General features: G+C 44.3%; 1 protein-coding gene across 1 annotated transcript in view; it reads left to right on the top strand.

Moving 5' to 3' along the window:
* The first annotated feature begins 1,047 nt into the window (after positions 1-1,047).
* The window catches only part of LOC126263484 (UDP-glucosyltransferase 2-like), an 80,366-nt gene continuing 54,184 nt past the window's right edge, over positions 1,048-27,229 (top strand). Inside the window, exons 1-3 of the mRNA XM_049960576.1 lie at positions 1,048-1,299; positions 16,773-17,027; positions 22,104-22,424. Of these exons, the coding sequence (XP_049816533.1) occupies positions 1,048-1,299; positions 16,773-17,027; positions 22,104-22,424 (828 nt within the window). The remainder of the gene's footprint in view (positions 1,300-16,772; positions 17,028-22,103; positions 22,425-27,229) is intronic.

The raw sequence follows: 27,229 nt of genomic DNA, 5'->3' as shown, positions 1-27,229 counted from the left end.
GTGATTGCAGACCGAGCGCCACCACACGGCAGGTCTAGAGAGACGTCCTGGCACTCGCCCCAGTTGTACAGCCGACTTTGCTAGCGAAGCTACACTGACCAATACGCTCTCATTTGCCGAGACGATAGTTAGCTTAGCCTTCAGCTACGTCATTTGCTACGACCTAGCAAGGCCCCATTACCAGTTTATATTCAGTGTAATAATGTCTAAACAAGAGCGATGTTCTCCAATTGTGGATTAAAGTTAAGTATTCCAAGAACTACGTTCTTTTCTTTATAGGATAATTACTTTACCTTGTTCCAGACCTCACGCCAATTTGCGTGAGCTTAACGCGTGCCTTTCGGCTACCTCCGAGTGGCTTGGCTGTCTTGCTACGTCACTACAGATAAAGTTGAGATTCATACATCTCAAGCGAAATTTAATTATATGAGATCTACAGATCACTTATGCTTGAGGTACAGACATGATTTCCCCATTACGTACAAAGCTGGGGGCAGAGCATGGGGAATACTGACGATATAAGAAGGGGAAAATAGACTGAAGGCATGAATTGAAGTTTATGTTAGGGAGACACTGGATTAGGGTAGTCCACGCCGGCCGGGGTGGCCGAGCGGTTCTAGGCGCTACAGTTTGGAACCGCGCGACCGCTACGGTCGCAGGTTCGAATCCTGCCTCGGGCATGGTTGTGTGTGATGTCCTTAGGTTAGTTAGGTTTAAGTAGTTCTAAGTTCTAGGGGACTGATGACCTCAGAAGTTACGTCCCATAGTGCTCAGAGCCATTTGAACCATTTAGGGAAGTCCATGCTAGTGTATTACCTGTACTGCTGTGGTGGAGTGATGGCTAGCACATTTACCTACTAAGCAGGAGACCTAGGTTCGAGTTCTCACTGCGACGCAAATAGTAATTCATTTCTTCAGCTTCTGTCATAAGTACACTTATTTACAAACTTAGGCCCATAGAATACACCGAAAAGTGAAACTGAAAGGGAAAAAGATGATAGCCACAGATTTGTTGCTTTAAATGAGCATGGACTCTTTGTTTGCAGGATGCGGCCCACCACGTGGTTAGCGATTTGCTCGGCGGTGGCGCTGGCGTCTGCTCCCACGGAAGCGGCCAACATCCTGGCTGCTACATCCTTCCCCGGCCGCAGCCACTTCATCATGTTTCGCCGCCTCTTCAAGGCGCTGGCCTCCAGAGGCCACAACGTCACTGTCGTCGGCCATTACCCCCTGGACTCTCCGATGGAGAACTACACCGACATAAGCTTCAAAGGAGACGTCCCAGAAGCTGACAATAATGTGAGTGATTATATGAGCGATTATATGATAAAAAAGTGACGGAATTTGTTTCACTGAGTTCCGACCATGTCTTCCCTGTTATTGGCGTTAGTAAACAGTTCTTTCAAAATTTATGAAAAATCGTTAAACCATCAGTACTCAGGAATAATTCAGTAACAGGTAAAAAATCTGAAAATCTTCCTAGAGTACTCTTCGTTTTGTAAATAGACATTCCAAAGCTACAATTCAATTTAATATTATTTATTTATCTTTCGTTTTTTTGTGACTATTTTTGGCGTCGCGGCCCCATTCTCAAGTAATCCTATACAGAAAGAGTACACAAAAGAAGAGTCACAACGTAAAGATACACATATTGGTCAATTAAATTATGTTTAAGCCAAACAGATCCGCCATAGTTATAAAACAGTTTATTGGCCGAAACCTTGCACGACGGAAGTCGTTACACGCTACCATAATTTCGGGTTCTTAGCCCCATCATCAAGTGTATCAGAAATCTGAAGCAAAACAACAGTTGTAACCTACTCCGTTAAGAAATTAAGATTTTTAAAACAATTAAAACTTGACTTTTAGAAACTAAAAAACAGGTAAAATTATTGAACAATAATCTACCTAGCAATAATTGGGTGTCATTACGATCCCCTAACAACTAATAGGCTAACATCTACCATAGTTTAACTTCGCTTTAGCACGTAGCTTCCACCTAATGTCCTATGGTTGCTTCATTGTTATAGACTGTATGCATTCCTGGAGGCAATTTTGGCGCAAAAGGTATTTTCCCAGACCACGATTGAAAGTTGAAGCTCTTCACAGTCACAATTGGTGATGTTATTTAATGGTCAATCTATGGTACATGTCTGCCTATTAGCTGTTACGGCTTGGACATTACGTCCTACTGCTGCTAAGTAGGCTATTGTTCAATGATTTTATATGTTTTTCAGTCTTTAAATGTCAATTTTTAATTTTTTAATTTCTTAATTGCTTGATGAAGTAGTTAGAATTGTTGTTCTACTTTAGAGTTCAGATACACCTTATGATGGGGCTAAGACCCAGAAACGGTGGTAGTGTATAACGACTCCTGTCTTGCAAGACTTCGGTCAATGATGTGTTTTACAACTGTAGCGGATCTGTTTGCCATGAACATTGTGCACAATAGTTGTGGATGTCCCACAAATAAGAAGTTATTAAATTAAGTAATATCAGTATCATACTGCCATCAGTTCATGTAATAGACAGACAATCTAAGAGTGAGCTCTGCAAAGCATAAAATGGAGCTACTATTGACAAATAGGTACCCAACCCGTCCAGACTGGCAAATCGGGTCCGACTGACCACCTTGCCATCGTCCGCCAATGGTGTCATTTTCGTGTGGTATGGAGGATCACAGGATCAATAAACTGCTCTCCCATGTTCTCCGCTGTCGAGACCTTGGAACCGCTACTTATCACTGAAGTAGCTCTCCACTGGTATCAAGACGGTGAGTGTACCCCGTTCCAGTCCTCCCGCCAAGGAACAATCCAATAGTGCCGGAAATAGAACCCAGGTCTTCCGCATACCAGCCAGAGAACATTTTTCTGGTATTTCTGTTACAGTCCACGCAGAATGCTGTGACCAGTAGATGTGCTGATGACAGGGAATGTGTGGGGGGGGGGGGGGGGGCTGTCAGGGCTATGAGCAGGCGCTGTAGGGGAGATGCTGAGCGCTGGAGGGGAAGTTGTAAAGGGTTCTCCACCCTTCTGGAGCAAATACGAGGGCAGTTCAATAAGTAATGCAACACATTTTTTTTCTCGGCCAATTTTGGTTGAAAAAACCGGAAATTTCTTGTGGAATATTTTCAAACATTCCCGCTTCGTCTCGTATAGTTTCATTGACTTCCGACAGGTGGCAGCCCTGTACGGAGCTGTTAAAATGGCGTCTGTAATGGATGTGGGTTGCAAACAACGGGCAGTGATCGAGTTTCTTTTGGCGGAAAACCAGGGCATCTCTGATATTCATAGGCGCTTGCAGAATGTCTACGGTGATCTGGCAGTGGACAAAAGCATGGTGAGTCGTTGGGCAAAGCGTGTGTCATCATCGCCGCAAGGTCAAGCAAGACTGTCTGATCTCCCGCGTGCGGGCCGGCCGTGCACAGCTGTGACTCCTGCAATGGCGGAGCATGCGAACACACTCGTTCGAGATGATCGACGGATCACCATCAAACAACTCAGTGCTCAACTTGACATCTCTGTTGGTAGTGCTGTCACAATTGTTCACCAGTTGGGATATTCAAAGGTTTGTTCCCGCTGGGTCCCTCGTTGTCTAACCGAACACCATAAAGAGCAAAGGAGAACCATCTGTGCGGAATTGCTTGCTCGTCATGTGGCTGAGGGTGACAATTTCTTGTCAAAGATTGTTACAGGCGATGAAACATGGGTTCATCACTTCGAACCTGAAACAAAACGGCAATCAATGGAGTGGCGCCACACCCACTCCCCTACCAAGAAAAAGTTTAAAGCCATACCCTCAGCCGGTAAAGTCGTGGCTACAGTCTTCTGGGACGCTGAAGGGGTTATTCTGTTCGATGTCCTTCCCCATGGTCAAACGATCAACTCTGAAGTGTATTGTGCTACTCTTCAGAAATTGAAGAAACGACTTCAGCGTGTTCGCAGGCACAAAAATCAGAACGAACTTCTCCTTCTTCATGACAACGCAAGACCTCACACAAGTCTTCGCACCCGAGAGGAGCTCACAAAACTTCAGTGGACTGTTCTTCCTCATGCACCCTACAGCCCCGATCTCGCACCGTCGGATTTCCATATGTTTGGCCCAATGAAGGACGCAATCCGTGGGACGCACTACGCGGATGACGAAGAAGTTATTGATGCAGTACGACGTTGGCTCCGACATCGACCAGTGGAATGGTACCGTGCAGGCATACAGGCCCTCATTTCAAGGTGGCGTAAGGCCGTAGCACTGAATGGAGATTACGTTGAAAAAGTGTTGTGTAGCTAAAAGATTGGGGAATAAGCTGGTGTATTTCAATGCTGAATAAAACAACCCCTGTTTCAGAAAAAAAATGTGTTGCATTACTTATTGAACTGCCCTCGTATAATCTCGATGTATTGCTCACTTGCTAGAACCACAATTCACAGGCGCTGCCTGAGACATAAAATATCTTTGCCCCTACCAAAAGAGAGCTGAAATAGAGTCTCAGGTCAGAGCAGTCTCTGCCGCAGTTGCAGTCGCTCGCTGCTACAGTGTAGTTGTAGTCTGTCGGTGGTACAGCGCAGTTTAGAGTTAGTAGTTGTTAAAGTCACAGTACAGAACTAATTGTAAAATTTTATTATGTGGAACTGAATAATAATTGTTATCAGCTGCAGAGATAAATGATACCATGGAATGAGATGACGATGAACAAATGAATAATTGTTAATATAATGAAAAATCAACAGTAAATAAAGTCAACCATCTATTGTAAGGTAAATTTTATTATTTTTATTGGGATGCGCGTAGTTAAGTCACTTGTCTGAGATGTTAATATGAATTTGTTTCAAACTTTTCTTTTGTGATTCGTCAGCACCAGTTGACCCAGATTTGTAATATATTCAGTTTTCCCCTATAATGAATTGTAGATCTGTATCAATAACATAAAAAATTTTCAGAATATAATTATTTTTACCAGTCAACTATAAAAGTATAATTTCCCCTTAAGTAACTGCCAGTCCCGATCCAGTCATTTACCTAAATTAAAATATTCCAGAATTTTTGTCAGATCATAGTCATGTGCTCTTTAGTAATCAGACGACCAGCTGTGCAGCTGTGTCACGAAGTAAAGTCAGTTTTTCTCGTAATCCAGATCTCAAACAAATGTTATCAAGTATTATTAGAGAGGCCAGCATTGCACTAAGATGTGACATTTACGAGCAGATATAAAGACAGCGTTATGCAGCGACACCATCATGAAGCAAGAATTTCTCAGTTTATTTCTCACGGACAGATTCAGAATGATTTCACAGGCCCATGGCGTAGCGCTGCTTACGTCAAAATTTATCAGTTTTTCATGAGTAAAGATTTATCAGTTTCTTTACGTCAGAATTTAATTATCCAAATTTAATTATTTTTATTTTTTATTTTCTGTTCGGGAAAGTTACACATCATTATCTTATATTTAAGCCTACACTCACATTTTTATGCATATTACGCGGAGCCCATCCACGCCCGCACTTGGCATGGTGACCATTCAAAAGGATCTGTCACCTCTGCTTTGATTAGTATCTAAAAGGAGTTCCGCCGATAATGCAGTGATGTATTTTCACCTGGCTTGTTAATCAAATGGTTCAGATGGCTCTGAGCACTATGGGACTTAACTTCTGAGGTCATCAGTCCCCTAGAACTTAGAACTACTTTACCTAACTAACCTAAGGACATCACACACATCCATGCCCGAGGCAGGATTCGAACCTGCGACCGTAGCGGTCGCGCGGCTCCGGACTGTAGCGCCTAGAACCTCTCGGCCACTTCGGCCAGCGCTTGTTAATCATTTGTAACATTCACAGAAGCGTCACGAGTGGAGAATTTTGAATAAAACCTACACATTTCTCTTATTGCCATGTTAAAATTTGCTTCTTGTGACAAAACCCAGCGGAGTTTACATAGTCACGACCATGTTGTGCAGACGCAACTGCGAGAGAATTCTGAAGCAATGGTTTATCAAGTTTATTAAGCGAGGCCCCGAGGAAAGTAAGGTCAGTGTTTTATGAAGAAGCACATCCTCGATGCAATATAAACGTGTAAATGTTCACTTGCGTTGTTCCGAAACCCAGAGCATTTCTCGCTTCACAAGCTATCGATGGTCTTTAAAAATTACATTCTTTCATCGAAAAAGTCTGTACGTTGTTGAATAGCACGTCGGATAATGAAGTATTGCATAATAAACATGAGACAAAGCTCTCTCCTCTTTAGGTGCTCTCATTTGCCAAAGCCTCATTTCGGTCTCTCAAGCCGTTTATGAAATATGGTTCAAATGGCTCTGAGCACTATGGGACTTAACATCTATGGTCATCAGTCCCCTAGAACTTAGAACTACTTAAACCTAACTAACCTAAGGACATCACACAACACCCAGCCATCACGAGGCAGAGAAAATCCCTGACCCCGCCGGGAATCGAACCCGGGAACCCGGGCGTGGGAAGCGAGAACGCTACCGCACGACCACGAGATGCGGGCTTATGAAATATGACGAATGTTGTGGATTTTTCACTCTGACCTTATCGCAGGCGCGGCGCATTCGCAAATGAATGAGCCACGTAGATCAATTTTCTCGAGATTTGTGACAGATACTGACCCGTAGCCAAGTATAGAGAAAAATTCAATATGTTAGCTAATTTCATTCGCAGCAACATATTATGCAATATGCACCAAACGCAGAATCATAGCGACCACTATTTTTCATTACAAATCTTTTCGAATTTCGCGTACTGTCTTACTTCCACGTAAATATCCCAAGAACTATGACAATTAAGGAAATGATGTGCACATAGTAATGAACCTGACATATAGCAGTAAAGCAAAAATTAAATACTTTACCGAACAGTTTCTGTAAGTCGTTTGAGAGAGATCGCAGGGCGAGTGCCTCGAGTCTGCCATAGCCGACCGGCCCAAAGATGGAAGACAGTGTCGGCCTCGCCTTCCTAACAAACAAATGCTTTGCACGAAAATTGGTCACTGTGCGATCCTGCGCGGCCTCTACTCTGTTCCTGCGCAGTGAAGTTCTGAAACATGTTGAAATTCATTATAGGATGAAAGTGCGATACAATGATGCACATTTGTTACGGCAACAAGCCTAGGTATCGAGTCGGAAGTTAGGGGATGCCTTGGTTGATGCTCATCGTCCAGGTCAGGCGCGCCTCACGGTGAATCCAGAAAACACTGTCGATATTGGAACCATCATGTTTGGAAAGCGCTGAGTGGCAAAGAGCTACATTTTATTAACTGTAAACGCTGTTAATGATTCAGTACACAACATGGTACTGCTGTGCTCCAGTTATACAAAGCATTTCCTGCGTGGATAACCTAATACCTGATTTAGTTCAAATGGCTCTGAGCACTATGGGACTTAACATATGAGGTGATCAGTAACCTAGATTTAGAACTAGCCTATCACAAACATCCATGCCCGAGGCAGTTTTCGAACCTACGACCGTAGGAGCCGCGTGGTTCCGGACTGAAGTGCCTAGAACAGCTGGGCCATAACCACCGGCTAATTCCTGATTTCTGAACGGAAAAAACACGTGTTTATACACGGAAACAACTTCTGCAGCTTCTTGAGCGAAGTGTCCTAGACACACTCTCCCACCATTTATAAACTAAAAGAGTTAGTAAGCAAAGGCACTGGTTATCACCACCAAAAAAATGGATTTCTGAATACATTGATCAGACACTTTTTTTTAGTATAGAAAAGATTCCTTGCAGATGGTGCTATAATTTACCGTCTAGGAAACACATTAGAAAAGCAAAAACAATTACAACGCGATTTACACAGGACACTAATATGGCGCGAATAGTGCCAGTTGACTCCAAATAATGAAAACTGTGAGGTCACCCACCTGAGTTCTAAAAGGAACCCGTTAAATTTCGGTTACAAGATAAACCACACAAATCTGAAAGCTGACAAGTTCGTAAAACAAGGAGTAAGTCTTACAGAGTTTCACAAACTTTCTCAAATTTAATAAGAAATATGTTCCTCTCATTGGTGACGGTACAGATACACTACTGGCCATTAAAATTGCTACACCACGAAGATGGCGTGCTACAGACGCGAAATTTAACCGACAGGAAGAAGATGCTGTGATATCCAAATTACTAGCTTTTCAGAGCATTCACACAAGGTTGGCGCCGGTGGCGACACCTACAACGTGCTGACATGAGGAAAGTTTCCAACCGGTTTCTCATACGCAAACAGCAGTTGACCGGCGTTGCCTGGCGAAACGTTGTTGTGATGCCTCGTGTAAAGAGGAAAATGCGTACCATCACGTTTCCGACTTTCATAAAGGTCGGATTGTAGCCTATCGCGATTGAGGTGTATCGTATCGTGACATTGCTCCTCGCGTCGGTCTAGATCCAATGACTGTTAGCAGAATATGGAATCGGTGGGTTCAGCAGGGTAATACGGAATGCCGTGCTGGATCCCAACTGCCTCGTATCACTAGCAGTCGAGATGACAGGTATCTTATCCGCATGGCTGTAGCGGAACCTGCAGCCACGTCTCGATCCCTGAGTCAATAGATGGGGACGTTTGCAAGACAACAACCATCTGCACGAACAGTTCGACGACGTTTGGAGCAGCGTGGAGTGTCAGCTCGGAGACCATGGCTGCGGTTACCCTTGACGCTGCATCACAGACAGGAGCGCCTGCGGTGGGTACTCAACGACGAACCTGAGTGCACGAATGGCGAAACGTCATTTTTTCGGATGAATCCAGGTTCTGTTTTGCAGCATCAGGATGGTCGCATCCGTGTTTGGCGACATCGCGGTGAATGCATATTGGAAGCGTGTATTCGTCATCGCCATTCTGGCGTATCACCCGGCGTGATGGTATGGGGTGCCATTGGTTACACGTCTCGGTCACCTCTTGTTCGCACTGACGGCACTTTGAACAGTGGACGTTACATTTCAGATGTGTTACGACCCGTGCCTCTACCCTTCCTTCGATCCCCGTGAAACCCTACATTTCAGCAGGATAATGCACGACCGCATGTTGCAGGTCGTGTACGGATCTTTCTGGATTCAGAAAATGTTCGACTGCTGCCCTGGCCATCACATTCTCCAGATCTCTCACCAATTGAAAACGTCTGGTCAAAGGTGGCCGAGCAACTGGCTCGTCACAATACGCCGGTCACTACTCTTGATGAACTGTGGTATTGTGTTGAAGCTGCATGGGCAGCTGTACCTGTACACGCCATCCAAGCTCTGTTTGACTCAATGCCCAGGCGTATCAAGGCCGTTATTACGGCCAGAGGTAGTTGTTCTGGGTACTGATTTCTCAGGATCTATGCACCCAAATTTCGTGAAAATGTAATCACATGTCGGTTCTACTATAATATATTTGTCCAATGAATACCCGTTTATCATCTGCATTTCTTCTTGGTGTAGGAATTTTAATGGTCAGTAGTGTATATTTATTACGTTTATTGACTTTCTGCATGCAACACACCTACTAAGAATACGTAGACACAACTTTCACTTTGTCTTACGTTTCACAGCTGGAATATTTACTCGCCACCGTTCTTTTAGCGCTGCCCCCGGTTACTCGACCGTGCGTTTTGAGTGGCGCCTCACTACTAACTCGGCCTGTCTTCCCGAAGGACAAGAGAGACCCCCCCCCCCCTTTCTCCCTCAGCCAATGACACTTCTCTCGTTTCCTATATATATGACCGGTACATTTGAAACGGCAATAAAAACTAAACGAGCAGCGATAGAAATACACCGTTTGTTGCAATATGCTTGGGACAACAGTACATTTTCAGGCAGACAAACTTTCGAAATTACAGTAGTTACAATTTTCAACAACAGATGGCGCTGCGGTCTGGGAAACTCTATAGTACGATATTTTCCACATATCCACCATGCGCAGCAATAATATGGCGTAGTCTCTGAATGAAATTACACGAAACCTTTGACAACGTGTCTGGCGGAATGGCTTCAAAAAAAAATGGTTCAAATGGCTCTGAGCACTATGGGACTCAACTGCTGTGGTCATTAGTCCCCTAGAACTTAGAACTAGTTAAACCTAACTAACCTAAGGACATCACAAACATCCATGCCAGAGGCAGGATTAGAACCTGCGACCGTAGCGGTCCTGCGGTTCCAGACTGCAGCGCCTTTAACCGCACGGCCACTTCGGCCGGCGGAATGGCTTCACATGCAGATGAGATGTACTGCTTCAGCTGTTCAATTGTTTCTGGATTCTGGCGGTACACCTGGTCTTTCAAGTGTCCCCACAGAAAGAAGTCACAGGGGTTCATGTCTGGCGAATAGGGAGGCCAATCCACGCCGCCTCCTGTATGTTTCGGATAGCCCAAAGCAATCACACGATCATCGAAATATTCATTCAGGAAATTAAAGACGTCGGCCGTGCGATGTGGCCGGGCACCATCTTGCATAAACCATGAGGTGTTCGCAGTGTCGTCTAAGGCAGTTTGTACCGCCACAAATTCACGAAGAATGTCCAGATAGCGTGATGCAGTAATCGTTTCGGATCTAAAAAATGGGCCAATGATTCCTTTGGAAGAAATGGCGGCCCAGACCAGTACTTTTTGAGGATGCAGGGACGATGGGACTGCAACATGGTGCTTTTCGGTTCCCCATATGCGCCGGTTCTGTTTATTGACGAAGCCGTCCAGTTAAAAATAAGCTTCGTCAGTAAACCAAATGCTGCCCACATGCATATCGCCGTCATCAATCCTGTGCACTATATCGTTAGCGAATGTCTCTCGTGCAGCAATGGTAGCGGCGCTGAGGGGTTGACGCGTTTGAATTTTGTATGGATAGAGGTGTCAACTCTGGCGCATGAGACGATACGTGGACGTTGGCGTCATTTGGACCGTAGCTGCAACACGGCGAACGGAAACCCGAGGCCGCTGTTGGATCACCTGCTGCACTAGCTGCGCGTTGCCCTCTGTGGTTGCCGTACGCGGTCGCCCTACCTTTCCAGCACGTTCATCCGTCACGTTCCCAGTCCGTTGAAATTTTTCAAACAGATCCTTTATTGTATCGCTTTTCGGTCCTTTGGTTACATTAAACCTCCGTTGAAAACTTCGTCTTGTTGCAACAACACTGTGTTCTAGGCGGTGGAATTCCAACACCAGAAAAATCCTCTGTTCTAAGGAATAAACCATGTTGTCTACAGCACACTTGCACGTTGTGAACAGCACACGCTTACAGCAGAAAGACGACGTACAGAATGGCGCACCCACAGACTGCGTTGTCTTCTATATCGTTCACATCACTTGCAGCGCCATCTGTTGTTGAAAATTGTAACTACTGTAATTTCGAAAGTTTGTCCACCTGAAAATGTACTGTTGTCCCAAGCATATTGCAACAAACGGTGTATTTCTATCGCTGCTCGTTTAGTTTTTATTGCCGTTTCAAATATACCGGTCATTTTTGAAACACCCTGTATATACACTCCTGGAAACGGAAAAAAGAACACATTGACAGCGGTGTGTCAGACCCACCATACTTGCTCCGGACACTGCGAGAGGGCTGTACAAGCAATGATCACACGCACGGCACAGCGGACACACCAGGAACCGCGGTGTTGGCCGTCGAATGGCGCTAGCTGCGCAGCATTTGTGCACCGCCGCCGTCAGTGTCAGCCAGTTTTCCGTGGCATACGGAGCTCCATCGCAGTCTTTAACACTGGTAGCATGCCGCGACAGCGTGGACGTGAACCGTATGTGCAGTTGACGGACTTTGAGCGAGGGCGTATAGTGGGCATGCGGGAGGCCGGGTGGACGTACCGCCGAATTGCTCAACACGTGGGGCGTGAGGTCTCCACAGTACATCGATGTTGTCGCCAGTGGTCGGCGGAAGGTGCACGTGCCCGTCCACCTGGGACCGGACCGCAGCGACGCACGGATGCACGCCAAGACCGTAGGATCCTACGCAGTGCCGTAGGGGACCGCACCGCCACTTCCCAGCAAATTAGGGACACTGTTGCTCCTGGGGTATCGGCAAGGACCATTCGCAACCGTCTCCATGAAGCTGGGCTACGGTCCCGCACACCGTTAGGCCGTCTTCCGCTCACGCCCCAACATCGTGCAGCCCGCCTCCAGTGGTGTCGCGACAGGCGTGAATGGAGGGACGAATGGAGACGTGTCGTCTTCAGCGATGAGAGTCGCTTCTGCCTTGGTGCCAATGATGGTCGTATGCGTGTTTGGCGCCGTGCAGGTGAGCGCCACAATCAGGACTGCATACGACCGAGGCACACAGGGCCAACACCCGGCATCATGGTGTGGGGAGCGATCTCCTACATTGGCCGTACACCACTGGTGATCGTCGAGGGGACACTGAATAGTGCACGGTACATCCAAACCGTCATCGAACCCATCGTTCTACCATTCCTAGACCGGCAAGGGAACTTGCTGTTCCAACAGGACAATGCACGTCCGCATGTATCCCGTGCCACCCAACGTGCTCTAGAAGGTGTAAGTCAACTACCCTGGCCAGCAAGATCTCCGGATCTGTCCCCCATTGAGCATGTTTGGGACTGGATGAAGCGTCGTCTCACGCGGTCTGCACGTCCAGCACGAACGCTGGTCCAACTGAGGCGCCAGGTGGAAATGGCATGGCAAGCCGTTCTGCAGGACTACATCCAGCATCTCTACGATCGTCTCCATGGGAGAATAGCAGCCTGCATTGCTGCGAAAGGTGGATATACACTGTACTAGTGCCGACATTGTGCATGCTCTGTTGCCTGTGTCTATGTGCCTGTGGTTCTGTCAGTGTGATCATGTGATGTATCTGACCCCAGGAATGTGTCAATAAAGTTTCCCCTTCCTGGGACAATGAATTCACGGTGTTCTTATTTCAATTTCCAGGAGAGTATATATATATATATATATATATATATATATATATATATATATATATATATATATATATCAGCCAATGGGAGTTCAGATCGCTGTTGCTAGGACATTGTGACGGAAGTTTGTCTCAGAACACTGTCTTAGATTGTAAGGTCCTACTCCCGAATAGTCGGATCTTGTCCCTACTAAGGTTGCACAACATTGCCTCCTATGATTTCATCACTAATGATCCTTGCTGACACTTAATTGTCAAATGTACATGTAGCCTGGCAGCTACTGAGCATTCCCGATCGCATAAATATGCGTAATACTTGACTTAAGTTCAAAATGGCTCTGAGCACTATGGGACTCAACTGCTGTGGTCATAAGTCCCCTAGAACTTAGAACTAATTAAACCTAACTAACCTAAGGACATCACACACATCCATGCCCGAGGCAGGATTCGAACCTGCGACCGTAGCGGTCGTGCGGTTCCAGACTGTAGCGTCTTTAACCGCTCGGCCACTCAGGCCGGCCACTTGACTTAGGTACATGAAGGGAATGCACGTATGCATTACATGCTCAAACTTGGAACTAATTTTTTTCCAGTGTACATCGGTTCCACATTAAGACATTAGCATATCCACAAAGTTTCGACGGTCCGCCTCGGTAGCTGCTGGTCAGCATGGCGGACTGTCAGGCGAAGGGGCCTGGGTTCGGTTCCCGGCCTAATCGGAGATTTCCTCAGCCTGTGGGCTGGTTATTACGTCACCGTTACTTTCGTATCGTCATAATTGACATACTCTTCAGATGACTGAATGGGCTCAAAGCCAATAAATAAAAAAAGTTTCGCTGCCGTACGATGATTACAGCCCACACTGAACCTGCGCGAGGGCTGCACTGTAATTATAACCTCCCAGTACATCTTCCGCAGATGAATTAACTTACTACATTTACTTAGGATTCTACCAGTGCATCTGAGCCTGGAATCACCTTCCTAAACAGCACTTTATGACGCTCCAGTCCCTGAGTCTTTTGTCGTTTCTCTGCAGATTTTGTTGCGTTTCTTTGGTCTTCTTCTTTCAGGCTTCCTTTAGACGAGAGAATCGTCCACGAAGAGCCTCGCGCAGCTTCTGATGCTATTCGCTAGGGTTATGTATAGTATAAATAGTCACGGTCGTACAACACTGCTTTGGGGCATTCACGATGTTGCTTTTAAGTCTGTCACTTTCGTTCCGTTGAGAGCGACGTGTTGAATTCTGTATGCTTCTAACTGACCTTTCCTCTTTTCCTTTTAGAGTTCCGTACCTCAGTCGGTAAAAACTGAACCCTTATAGGATCACTTTGTTGGCCTTCTGTCTGTCTGTCGGTCCGACTGTTCAGAATCCTATTACTCAGAAACGGGTATGTGTATCAAGTTGAAAATATATGTCACGTATTAAGGTCTACAGTCTCTTGAGGAAGAGAAACAGCGAAGCTGCTAAGTCAATGCACTCGAACCATATGGTCGTTTATGCCACATATTTTGATGATCCTAAATCAACTCATCAAAACCTACAGGGCCCTTCCCGTTGATCTAGAATCATGAAATGTGCCGATGTTTTACACTATAACTTAAGGAAAAAATCAGAAACCACACACAAAGAAATCTGGCATTTGTTAGTAGGATGTCTGCCTGCCTGTCCGTCTGTGAAGACAGCTTTTCTCAGGAACCGGTAGACGTGTCAAGTTGAAGTTTATGTCACATAATAAGGTCTGTAGTCCCTTGTCGGTGTAAGAAGTATCAGCTTCTAAGTCAGTGCAACTAAAACACACGGCCATTTATGCCACGTATTTTGATATTGGCAAACTCACTCAGCGAACGCTGTAGGGAACTTCCCGACGGTCTAGAATCATAAAATTTGAGAAGAGCCATTGTTCACGAAATAAGTAAACAGAAAAATATAGGAAAATTGTTAATTTGTTATTATATCACACGAAAAGTTTACTTGTTTTGTTATTTGTTAGCCTACGTCATATTTGAAATTAAAACATTCTCGAAAGTCTTGGAAACTCTAGGACTGATGTCTTGCCACTATCAATGAATATAACAGGTAAAAATCGTCGCGATCTACGATTCTTGGATTGGATGAACTGTCTACATACACAACAAAGTTTGTACGGTACCTCGGCGCATGATTCTTATTCGCACCTGACCATTTTTTACGTGAATGTCTACAGAAATGTTGAACGCAGATTGTAGACAACTTCTTTCGCTAAAGGTATTTGAGGGTTTGGGCCATGATGGTCTGGTGCATAGAGCGCTAGACTTTGCCCTGGAGGTATCGAGTTCAATCCTGGAGAGGGCCGAGGATTTTCCCCCATTTCAGTCCTTCCAGGACGGCCGAAACCTGTGAAGAAAGGTACTTGCAGTCAGGCCAATATCCTGGTCACGGGATTGTGCCACAGATTTTACCTTGTATTTGAGGATCTATAACGGAATTTGCTGTCTGCAATTGCAGCTCGCGTACTGCAAAAAGTAGGAATTTAACTTCAAAATAAGATCGTTGGTCTGAAATCTAAAAGCACTAAGTGATCCAGCAGGAACCATACGTAAATTATAATCTTCATTTTATTACTGATCGAATTATTATTATTTGGATTCAGTAGAAATGTTGGAACACGTGAGGAAATACTGACCCTACGACTTATCTTAGAAAATATATTAAGGAAAGGCAAACCTACGTTTCTAGCATTTGTAGACTTAGAGAAAGCTTTTGACAATGTTGACTGGAATACTCTCTCTCAAATTCTGAAGGTGGCAGGGGTAAAATACAGGGAGCGAAAGGCTATTTACAATTTGTACAGAAACCAGATGGCAGTTATAAGAGTCAAGGGACACGAAAGGGAAGCAGTGGTTGGGAAGGGAGTGAGACAGATATGTAGCCTATCCCCGATGTTATTCAATCTGTATATTGAGCAACCAGCAAAGGAAAGAAAAGAAAAATTCGGATTAGGAATTAAAATCCATGGAGAAGAAATGAAAACTTTGAGGTTCGCCTATGACATTATAATTCTGTCAGAGACAGCAAAGAACCTGGAAGAGCAGCTGAGCGGAATGGACAGTCTCTTGAAAGGAGGATATAAGATGAACATCAACAGAAGCAAAACGAGGATAATGGAATGTAGCCGAATTAAGTCGGGTGATGCTGCGGGTATTAGATTAGGAAGTGAGATGCTTAAAGTAGTAAATGAGTTTTGCTATTTGGGGAGTCGAAGTAGAGAGGATATAAAATCTAAACTGTCAATGGCAAGGAAACCGTTTCTGAAGAAGAGAAATTTGTTAACATCGAGTATAAATTAAGTGTCAGGAAGTCGTTTTTGAAAGTATTCGTATGGAGTGTAGCGATGTATGGAAGTGAAACGTGGACGATAAATAGTTTAGACAAGAAGAGAATAGAAGCTTTCGAAATGTGGTGCTACAGAAGAATGCTGATGATTAGATGGGTAGATCACATAACTAATGAGGAGGTATTGAATAGAATTGGAGAGAAGAGAAATTTGTGGCACAACTTGACTAGGAGAAGGTATCGGTTGGTGGGGCATATTCTGAGGCATCAAGGGATCACCAATTTAGTATTGTAGGGCAGCGTGGAGGGTAAAATCATAGAGGAAGACCAAGAGATGAATACACTAAACAGATTCAGAAGGATGTCGGTTGCAGTAGGTACTGAGAGATGAAGAAGCTTGGATAGGATAGAGTAGCATGGAGAGCTGCATCAAACCAGTCTCAGGACAACATAGTTCTTATTGTTGAAGGTCTGATAATGACCGTCATGTCCGTCCCATAAGCCGGCACTAAAGAACAATCCTTACAACGGTCGTAACTATTAGCTAGTTAGTTTAATTGGATACGCCGACTTGCTGTGATCTGCGGACGGTTTGCAGATGCCCTCGGCCGTCATCAACCTGCTGCGGATGCCGTTCATGGGGCCCGTCTTCCTGAAGAACATCAACCGGCAGCTGTGCGCGAAGGTGTACGACCTGCCGCAGATGCGGCGGCTCGCCAGCTCCGGGTCGCGGTTCGACCTCGTCATCTCCGAGGACTTCGTCCACGACTGCATGGCGGCGCTGGCGCACAAGTTCCGCGCGCCGCTGGTCGCCATCAGTTCCAGCATGGCCCTCAACGGCGCGCACGACAGGGTGGGCTCATTGCCAGTTAAATTGTCCCTGGAGCTTCGTCCAACAAGCGCTTTTCAGCCTCGCGTACTGCGCAACAGCAGAAATAGCGAAATAACAGCAGACAGAGTTCTCTTTGCTCACGATGCAAGTACTATGGTCAAGCCCAATGAAGTAACTTGAGTACTTAAAAATTCAAACCATATTTTGTTGAAAATCGGTAACCTGGTCTCTGCAAATGGACATTTAAATCAGTACCGCTCATGGCCTGACCACAGAATTATTGGGTTTTCTGCTCTTTACGTAGCGCTTTTCCAGAAGTTTAATATACACAAAAGATACATTTAACACAGACTTGATTCATCAATAATATATTCTCCTTACTATTTACAACAGTCTGCCGCCTCTGGGGTAATTATTCGATTCCGCGACTGTAGAAATCACGTGGTTTTGAGGCGAAGAACTCGTTGAACCTTGTTCGGAGTGAATTTTCATCCGGAGGGGAAGTTTCTTGAAGGTTGCTCGATAGAGAGTTCAAAAAATGTGCTACAGCTTTAAGTGCGTTGGAAGTCATTGTCCTCTAGCTCCCAAGAAACCTAGACTGGCGACGCTGTGTTGTTCTACTTGTGTCGATCGGTGTGTTTATCCCTTCCAGATGGTCAGCTCTCCGTACAGCCATCACTTGATTTTTGAGAGCACCATCAGCGAAATTGTATTTTTGTTGTGTTACGAAAATGGAACAGAGGAATTTAGAGCAATGTTATGCAGCCACGTTTTGTGTTAAATCTGGAGAATCCGCGAGCGCGACCGTCGAAAAGGTAAAACAAACCTAAAGGCAACATTCCTTATCAAGAACACAATTTTTTTACTGGCACAAACCATTGTTTTGAAGGCCAAGAGCACGTTCAAAATGAATTTCGTTCAGGGGGATGTTCGACTTCAAAAACCGACGAAAAGCTTCGGACGTGTGCGTGATCTTGTGTTGTCAGATCGAAATTTAACAATACTGATGATGGATGACCTGTTAAACACTTTCACCGCACATCAGATTTTGACCGAAGATTTGGACGTGCGAAAGGTTTATGCCAAAACGGTGCCGGAAAACCTCACAACTGTGCAGAAGGGCAATTGAAGAAATGTGTGCGTTGATGTGAGAGGATTGCTAGTGACAAGGAATGGTTCAGTCATGTGATCATAGGAGATAAGTCCTGGAACTCTGTGTATGATCCTGAGACAAAGAGGCAAATTGAGGAGTGGAACTGAGACATCTCCACGACGGAAAAAAGCTCGAATGAGCAAATCAGATATGAAAAGAATGCTAATTTACTTTCTTGACAGTATGGGTATCGTCCATAAAGAATTTATTCCTCCAGGACAAACGATGAACCAAGTGTTTTACAAAGGTGTCCTTGAATGGCTCACTGAAAAGGTGATTCGAGTGGACTGAACGTTGCAGACAAGTGGATGATGCATCATCACAACGCCCCATGCCACGAGGCCAGTTCCATCACGGAATTTTTGGCCTTAAAAGGCATTCCAATTGTTGCACGGCGCACATTAACCTCATCTGAGTCCTCGTTACTTTTTCTTTTTCCCGAAATTGCAAAATGTCTTATAAGGACGTCATTTTGGGACTCTACATGGTAAAGGCCCCACCAGTTGAAGCCTTTCAGCGCTGTTACCAAGACTGGGAACAACGACACTGCCGCTGTATAGCTGCCGAGCTGAACTACTTCGAACCTGACAACATTGTTGTCTGAAAAAAATAACAACTTTGTTAGATATAAAATCAGTCTCATCACTTTTCTGACACACCTTGTATAGACAGTAAACCGTCCACGAGCATGTTAAAGAGTCGAACGCCCACACCTACCAAAAATGAAATGCGAAGCAACGAAAAAATATTTCAGGAAAGTCTGAGGGTGGGATTTAGATCAACTTCGCCGTCTAGCGATAAACTATGAGTCGCTTGCATAACAGTCTATTGCAAACGAAAACACTAGAGTTCAGTCGTTGTAAGATGGTCCCTGACAGTTGCAGTGGGTTGGGCGCCGTAGCTTCACGGGCCTACCTCACCCAATAACGTAACACGATTTTGTAAGCGTCTCTATGGCAACGTCTCAGTGTTGTACCAGCTCTGTAGACGACTACTGTTTCCGCCGGCAGCCGCTAACGCTTCGCGGTTGAAAGTTGGCAACAGCTATGCAAGCTTTCAGGGAATTTCTTGATGTCGTCTCGACTGCAGTTCTAATTGTAAGCGCTGCGAAACACGTGGCGGCTTTTTTGCTCTCATTAAGTTTGGTACGATAGTACTCGCAGAATTTTTTACACGAGGGACAAATTTTTGCTGATAGTTACTGTCTGATAATTCCTTACGAGTACTTTTTGTAGTGTCAGAGAGTCCATCGAGAGCAGATGCCTTAAGCGTTTAGAGTTTAGACACAGCACGGTGACTTTGTCTTTGAGATCTGAGAGATCACTTTCTGCGAGATGTTTCTGTCGTATAGCTGTGCATGAGGAGGAAGTAGCGGTAGAAGAGCACCGGGCTGCACCTGCACTTTAAATACTTCTAGCGGCAAAGAAAAAACATAAATATCCACTTTCGTGTTGGATAAGAGAGCGAATTAGGCGGTGGGATGTTTTTTGAGCATGCAAGAATCTCATTGCAGAGTTTTTTTTTTATGGAAAATCCACAACAAATTTTAAGACGAAGACTACGATAGACGTGAAGGAAATACTCTTTGAAATTGGGCTCAAAACAGTCAGTCTAGATACTACTGTGCATAAATCCATTATCGTTAAAGACAGTCTGCTTGTGACACTAATATTTGTAGCATCAGCTACGTTTATTCTCTTTAACACTTGGTACAGTAACAATTACCATGAAATAAAATTACACCAGTTTCATCTTGACACCCGTAGACTTTCAAAAGCCAAATAGGCCGGATATCTGTTAAATCACACATTTGTGGAAATATATTTATCTGAACATTTTACTTGTATTGACTTAAGGAACCGGTACGGAAGGTCTGTTCTTCAACAGATAAATACCACATCATACAAATTTATAGATAGCCTACAGCTGTATTATTTGAAGTTAAATTGCAATTTTCCGCTTTGCAAACCGATTACTTTCAAACATAACTTCACTTGTTTCTCTATATTAATTAATCTGTGTTATAAAACTATTTTGTCTGAGTTCTTTAATTGTGGGTATCCTGGTAAAATTTCTTCTGTGCAGGTTTTAAAAACTGTAACCATTTCGGCCAACTAACTTTGCTTCTTATCTCAGTTCCCGTCGTCCGATAACGGCATATTCCATAACGCTGGCCATTTCCTCGTACAGACTAACTAAATGCACAACTTCGTACTCACTCCACTTCCTGACAGCTTTCTTCAGCACTTTTTTCTCGACACGTCGCTTACACTCACTCACAGTGCGTATCCGTCGTGACCATAACCTCAACTGTCCCGACAATGCCAGTATACGTTTATAGAGCGGTGTGTTGCAGTGTTGCGGTGGCGCATATTATCATATGAGGTGGGGCCGAGTCTGTTCAGTGACAGCTGTTTATTTCCGTTTGTTAATTCTACATAATATGTCTACGACGTTCTCGTGTGATATTTGACACAAATTGCGATTATATGATACTTGCCGCATACTGATTGTTCAAGCCTAGAACTTTCGAAATATGCTAAATGCTACTAGCGCTGTTAGTTTTGGAGGTAAACCAGGCGATTTATTCGCTCAGAAACATGACATGGCCAGATATTATGGCTCAAAACACACAGTTACGTGGGTATATTTACTTTAATGCGTGCAAGAGTACAGAAAAATATATTACCAAGATGTGGTAGCGTACAAAGTGTGAAATACTGCACAAATCTGGGACGCAATATGGCCGCTCAATACTCTCAGCTCTCCCAAGAATGCCGGTACACAGCTTTTCTTGTCTGAAAGCTACTGCAAGCAGCTCTCGAGAGACAGAGGTTACCGTCTACACGAGAGGTCTAAACTCGAGAGAGGGACTATCTACATCTACATCTACATGATTATTCTGCTATTCACAGTAAAGTGCCTGGCAGTGGGTTCAATGAACCACCTTCATGCTGTCTCTCTACCGTTCCACACTCGAACGGCACGCGGGAAAAACGAGCACTTAAATTTTTCTGTGCGAGCCCTGATTTCTCTTATTTTATCGTGATGATCATTTCTCCCTATGTAGGTGGGTGCCAACAGAATGTTTTCGAAATCGGAGGAGAAAACTGGTGATCGAAATTTCATGAGAAGATCCCGTCGCAACGAAAAAAGGCCTTTGTTTTAATGATTGCCTCTCCAATTCACGTATCATGTCTGTGGCACTATCTCCCCTATTTCGCGATAATACAAAACGAGCTGCCCTTCTTTGTACTTTTTCGATGTCATCCGTCAGTCCCACCTGATGCCGATCCCACAACGCACAATAGTACTCCAGAACAGGGCTGACAAGGGTAGTGTAAGCAGTCTCTTTGGTAGAGCTGTTGCACCTTCTAAGTGTTCCGCCAATGAATCGCAGTCTTTGGCTTGCTCTACCCACAATATTATCTATGTGATCGTTCCAATTTAGGTTATTTGTAATTGTAATCCCTAAGTATTTAGTTGAATTTACAGCCCTCAGATTTGTGACTTATCACGTAATCGAAATTTAGTACATTTCTTTTAGTACTCATGTGAATAACTATCTGAGTTCTTCCCTCACTATCGAACACTACAGGCGAGCTGATTATCGGCGTGGTTTGTGCAACACGTATTACTAGCAAATGCTCTCTGAGAATGAAAAACTCTCACGTGTGTATCTAGCATAACAGAACATTCAGGTATCGCTTTTTTTAAAACAAAAAATCGCGACACAGTGCACTGTTAACCCGCATACTGGGTACTCGGGAGTTTGATGTGTCGTAGAACCTTTCTAAGAGTTACAGTTGCTTAAAATATGACAGAAACTAGCTGTCTCTTTTTAGCATAGGTTTGTATAGTACATGCCAGGACTTAAGAGTGTTACCACGACTTCTGTTTTCTGTACTCTGCCCAGTATTTGCACCGTGTACTCCCGTTTGCAGGTGGGTAACCCCGACCACCCCGCCTACACGGAGCAGTGTCTGGTGCCCCTGAAGGCGCCGTTTAGCTTCTGGGAGAGGGTGTACAGTACGGTGATGCACGTCTACGTGAGAGCCGTCGACTGGCTGATGTCGGGTGGTTACGTCGACCAGAAGCTGCGCGAGGTGCTGGGAGCCGACACGCCGCCGCTGGAGCAGATCATCCGCAACACCAGCCTGGTGCTGGTCAACAGCCACTGGAGCGTCGACCAGCCCGTCCCCAGCGTGCCGGCGTTCGTCGAGGTCGGCGGACTGCACGTCGAGGACCCCAAGCCCCTGCCGCAGGTGCGTACAGCTGCAGCCTAGGCCCTGAACCATATAGAGACTGCAACAACAGACAGAAAGCTCCAATGACGTCGCGAAATTATTGCTACGTCGGGGCGAGTTCTACGTGAAATCCCGCTACAACCTTGCAACTACCAGCATGCACTGTCGTTGATGTCAGCATCCATCATCTCGGATGATTTTGTCAAGTTCCTAATACAGTGGAAAAGTATGCCACTACCGGTGGTTGCAGCTTCCTCTAAACATGCTTGAAAATTTACACCTGAAAAAAAGGTCCAAATTCAGTCTCTCGATCTTTCTCTTCTCTCTTCTCGGCGAACACAGGCCCTGTAGACCACGCGCCGCATCAAAAATCTGCTTCCACCGCCTTCCATCTCTCGCAGCCTCTCTCCACCCTGCGGAAACTTCTAAAACTACGATGTCCTTCTCTATGTCATCTTTCCACCTTGTACGAGGTCGGCCCAATGGTCTTATTGCCTGGAGAGTTCCTTCAAATACTTTCTTGATGATTCTGTTTTCCATTCTGGCCACATGTCCAGCCCATGGCAGTCTCCTACTTTTTAATTTCTGGTTGATAGTGGGTTGCTTCATTAACGGATAAATTTCATTGTTCTTTCGAATTCTCCATACGCCATTCTCCAACACAGGTCCCCAAATTTTTCTCATTACTTTTCTTTCGAAAACATTCAGTTTTTCTCTTTCATTCTTGGTACGCGTCCAGCTTTCTCAACCGCACAGTACTGTGGCGCAGGTAATAGTGTTGTATATCTTCAGCTTTGTGGTTACTGACAAAGCTTTACTTTTGAGTGGGTTGCTTAGTGAGTACAGACATCTTGACCCTGAGGCTATTTTTTCATTTATATCCATTGTTATGATATTTTTACTGTTGAAGTCTCTAGATCGCTTCCCTTTATTTCGATACGATCGGTTTCGGACCAAGTGTCCATCTTCAGATTATTACAAAAAATACTTTATAATTATAGTTCGTTAAAATTACAAATGGTTTGTATTTTAAGTTTGTGAACCCTGAAAAGTCGTAGGAAATTAGTTATGGTACAAATACCATTTATTACACGAGTCGTGTTTTTGAGTAAGTACTGTTTTGAAATTTAAAAAACACGTGCTAAGATATCTCAATAATTTTATTTTTACATGAAAGCCTGTACCTTAATCTACTTTTCTACATAATTTCCGTCAATATTGAGGCACTTCTCATAATGTTGTACCAGTTTTTCAATACCCTCCTCACAGAAGTCTGCCACCTGACTTGTTAACCATTGCATCACCACTGTTTTGACTTAGTCATCGTCTTGAAGATGCTGACCACCCAGATGTTTCTTCGAGTGCAGTGACAGATGGTAGTCACTGGGCGCAAGATCGGGGTTGTACGGAGGATGATCTAGAGTTTCCCATCGAAAAGATGTGATGAGGTCTTTGGTCTGATTCGCCACATGCGGACGGGCATTGTCTTGCAGCAAAACGATGCCCTTCCTCAATTTCCACGGACTATTGCTTTGATTCTGGTGTGACGTAGGCCACCCACGTTTCATGGCCCGTAACAATTTGGCTTAAGAAATCGTCACCGTCGTTGTGGTACCGTTCAAGGAAAGTCAGTGCACTGTCTATACGTTTGGTTTTGTGAAAATCCGTCAACATTTTCGGTACCCAACGTGCGCACAATTTTCGGTAATTCAGGTGCTCGGTCACAATGCCATACAAAACACTACGAGAAGCATTAGGAAAGACATCCCGCAAGGAGGAAATGCTAAAGCGTCTGTTTTCTCTCATCTTATTGTCCACTTCCTGCACCAAACTTTCATTAATGACCGATGGACGCCCACTCCGTTGTTAATCATGCACATTAGTGCGGCCATCTTTAAATGCTCTCACCCACTTTCTTACCATTCCATCACTCATGTTTTCTCCGTAAACGGCATAGATCTCACGATGAATATCGATCGCTTTCAGGCCTTCAGCACTAAGAAATCATATAACAGCCCGTACTTCACAGTCGGCGGGACTCACGATTATCGGAGGCATCTTAAACACTCAGTAGACAACGTAAACAAAGAAAAATCAGACTGTAATGGCGCCAGTGCGTAGATTAAGGTACAGGCTTTCATATAAAAATGAAATTATTGAGATATCTTAGCACGTCTTTTTTTAATTTCAAAACGGTACTTACTTAAAAAACACGCCTCGTAATTACAGAACAATTTGTCGAATTTTTTCATTACAGTTTCAGTAAAAGTTTGAAGTTAATCGGTCGTTAAAGAGCAACTTGTCTTTATATAGCAGTATGGATTAAAATGTACCTAGGACCGTGTGCGGTGTTTGTTAGGTACAGTGATGTTGGTACGATTATGTGTTCTGTGTTGGATAAATGGGGGAAAAAGTACGAGGGCTATTCGGAAAGTAAGGTCCGATAGGTCGCGAAATGGAAACCACGGTAAAAATCAAAAATGTTTTATTTGCAACAGTTAGATACACCTTGCAGCTACTTATCTCCATAGTCGCCGATCCGACTTAGACGTGTATCGTAGCGTTGTACCAACTTTCCAATACCCTCGCTATAGAAGGCAGCCGCCAGTGCTCTCCGCCAATTCTCTACGCTGGCCTACGGCTCGTTGTCTTGTGCCGAAATGTTGTCTTCATAACCAGCGGTTCATGTGACCAGAGATGAAACTCAGGGGGAGACAATTGCGGACTGTATTGTGGGTAATCTAACATTTCCATTTGAAAACGATGCAGGAGCATCTTCATTGCCCCTGCAGAATGCGGCTGAGAATTGTCTTGAAGACGAAACAGCACGACAGTTATGTAATGTTAGCTGCATAGCTTCAGGCGAAATTTCTCACCAGGCCCTCGTACTTGGCGGCAGACACTATTTTCTAGACATCTTTACGCACTCACTGCGAGCTCAGAAATGAGAAGAGCGACGTGATGCTAACTGGGGTTATACTAGAGACACTACCCAACACATCTGTACAAAGCTTTATCGGATTTTCATAGTCGTTTCCATTTCGCGACCGATCGGACCTTACTTTCCGAATAGCCCTCGTATTTAAAATCTAATTTTTTAAAGCTTTTCTTACAGCTTTCACTTCTTGACTCAAGTGGGATGAGACCGCCTGGAGTAATGTTGTAACGTATTGCATGTGCGTGTGTAGGATATAGGGGGAAGGGGGAGTCTGGCTATGAAAGACGATGTGTGGGCGATGTTTTGTTGAGCTGGGAATGGAGTGGATTGGGGATGGCAATGTAGGCGCTAGCCCCAGGATCCCCGTCACTGTATTTACGACCCTGTGCAGGAAGCCAAATGGCACGACATTTGGGCATCGCTAACTGTAGTAAATGTAGTGCATATGCACTGAAAACTGATCGAGTACGTCCAGTTCCAAACCGAGTACTTGAACACGTCGATGGCGGTAACCAAGAAAACTACAATGTGGTGAACTATGAGGATCTCCTCAGTGCATGCGCGAGCCGTACGTTGCGCCCTCGGCTGCATGGTTTCCACTGTTGTATTATTACTGCCGCGCCGCTGCTTTCTGAAGTGTGTTCCAACTTCAATCTTCTATCGATCATTCACTGTCCGCGACTTCTCGTACGTGCCAATTAGTACTTTCTTGACTTGTGCTGAACCGTGTTGGAAATTCTTCATTATCAGCCTAAAGCTGGTACTTCTGATGAACATAACGGTACTTTGACTCTATTGACTCTTAGCTGTACCACTGTATCAGCTTTGTTCGTTATGTATTAAAACGAAATTATTTTCTAATTACTGAAAATTTACGCTGTTAGGTCAATTTATTTTTTTATTTTCTGTCGCGATTATGAGATCCGTAAATCTCGATTTTATATGGCAACACTAGTCAACTAGCAGGCAAAATTAACCAGGTAAACATTCCTTTATTACCGAGGAGGCAGAGTCGTGAAGCGCAGTAACTTTGTGCGATCCCTTGGAAGGGACCTTTCGTTACTTGAGACATGCTTTTATTGACTTCTAAAAGGCTTTTAAAGGAATTAAAAGAGAATTCCTGTAGAATATTCCACCTAAATCAAGCGTACCAGCAGATCTTATTAATAAAACAAAAATAAATGTAGGGAGACAACCGTTTACGAATAATAAGCTTTTGGAAACATTAACTGCAATGCCCCCTTTGGAATTTTGAAAGATTGTGGTCTCTTCCCTATGTCATTCGACACGTACATTGCTCAAGCCGTGAAGGAAACCAAAGAGAAATTGGAAAGCTAATTACAATTCGGAGGGAAGAGTTTCAGACTGAAGTTTGTTGGTAATATTGGAATTCAGCCAGAGACGGAAAAGGGCTTGCAGTTCAATAGGAATTAAATTGTGTTGAAAAGAGGTTATAAGATGAAACCCAAGTAAAACGAGGATAATGATATGTAGTCGAATTAAATCAAGTGAGACTGAGGAAATTAGATTACGAAATAAGACTCCAAAAGTAGTATAGTAGCAAGAGAAACGTTTCTGGAAAAAGAGAAATTTGTTAACAATGATTATCAATTTTATTCTAAGCCTTGGACGGAAATGGAACGTGGACGATAAGCAGTTCAGAGAAGAAGAGAAGAAAGCTTTTGAAATGTGGCGCTAGAGAAGATTGCTGAAGATTAGATGGTTATATCGAACAACAAATACGAAGGTGCTAAATGGAGCTGGGGAGAAAAGAAAATTGTGGGACAGAGTGCCTAAAAGAAGGACTCGGTTGGCAGGACACGACACATACTGAGGCATCAAGGGACTTCTGTTTGGTAATGGAGAGAAGTATCGGGGGTGAAAA

The sequence above is a fragment of the Schistocerca nitens genome, chromosome 6 (genome assembly GCF_023898315.1).
Source record: "Schistocerca nitens isolate TAMUIC-IGC-003100 chromosome 6, iqSchNite1.1, whole genome shotgun sequence".
Taxonomy (NCBI): Eukaryota; Metazoa; Arthropoda; class Insecta; order Orthoptera; family Acrididae; genus Schistocerca; species Schistocerca nitens.
This window is presented reverse-complemented; position numbering and strand designations above follow the sequence as displayed.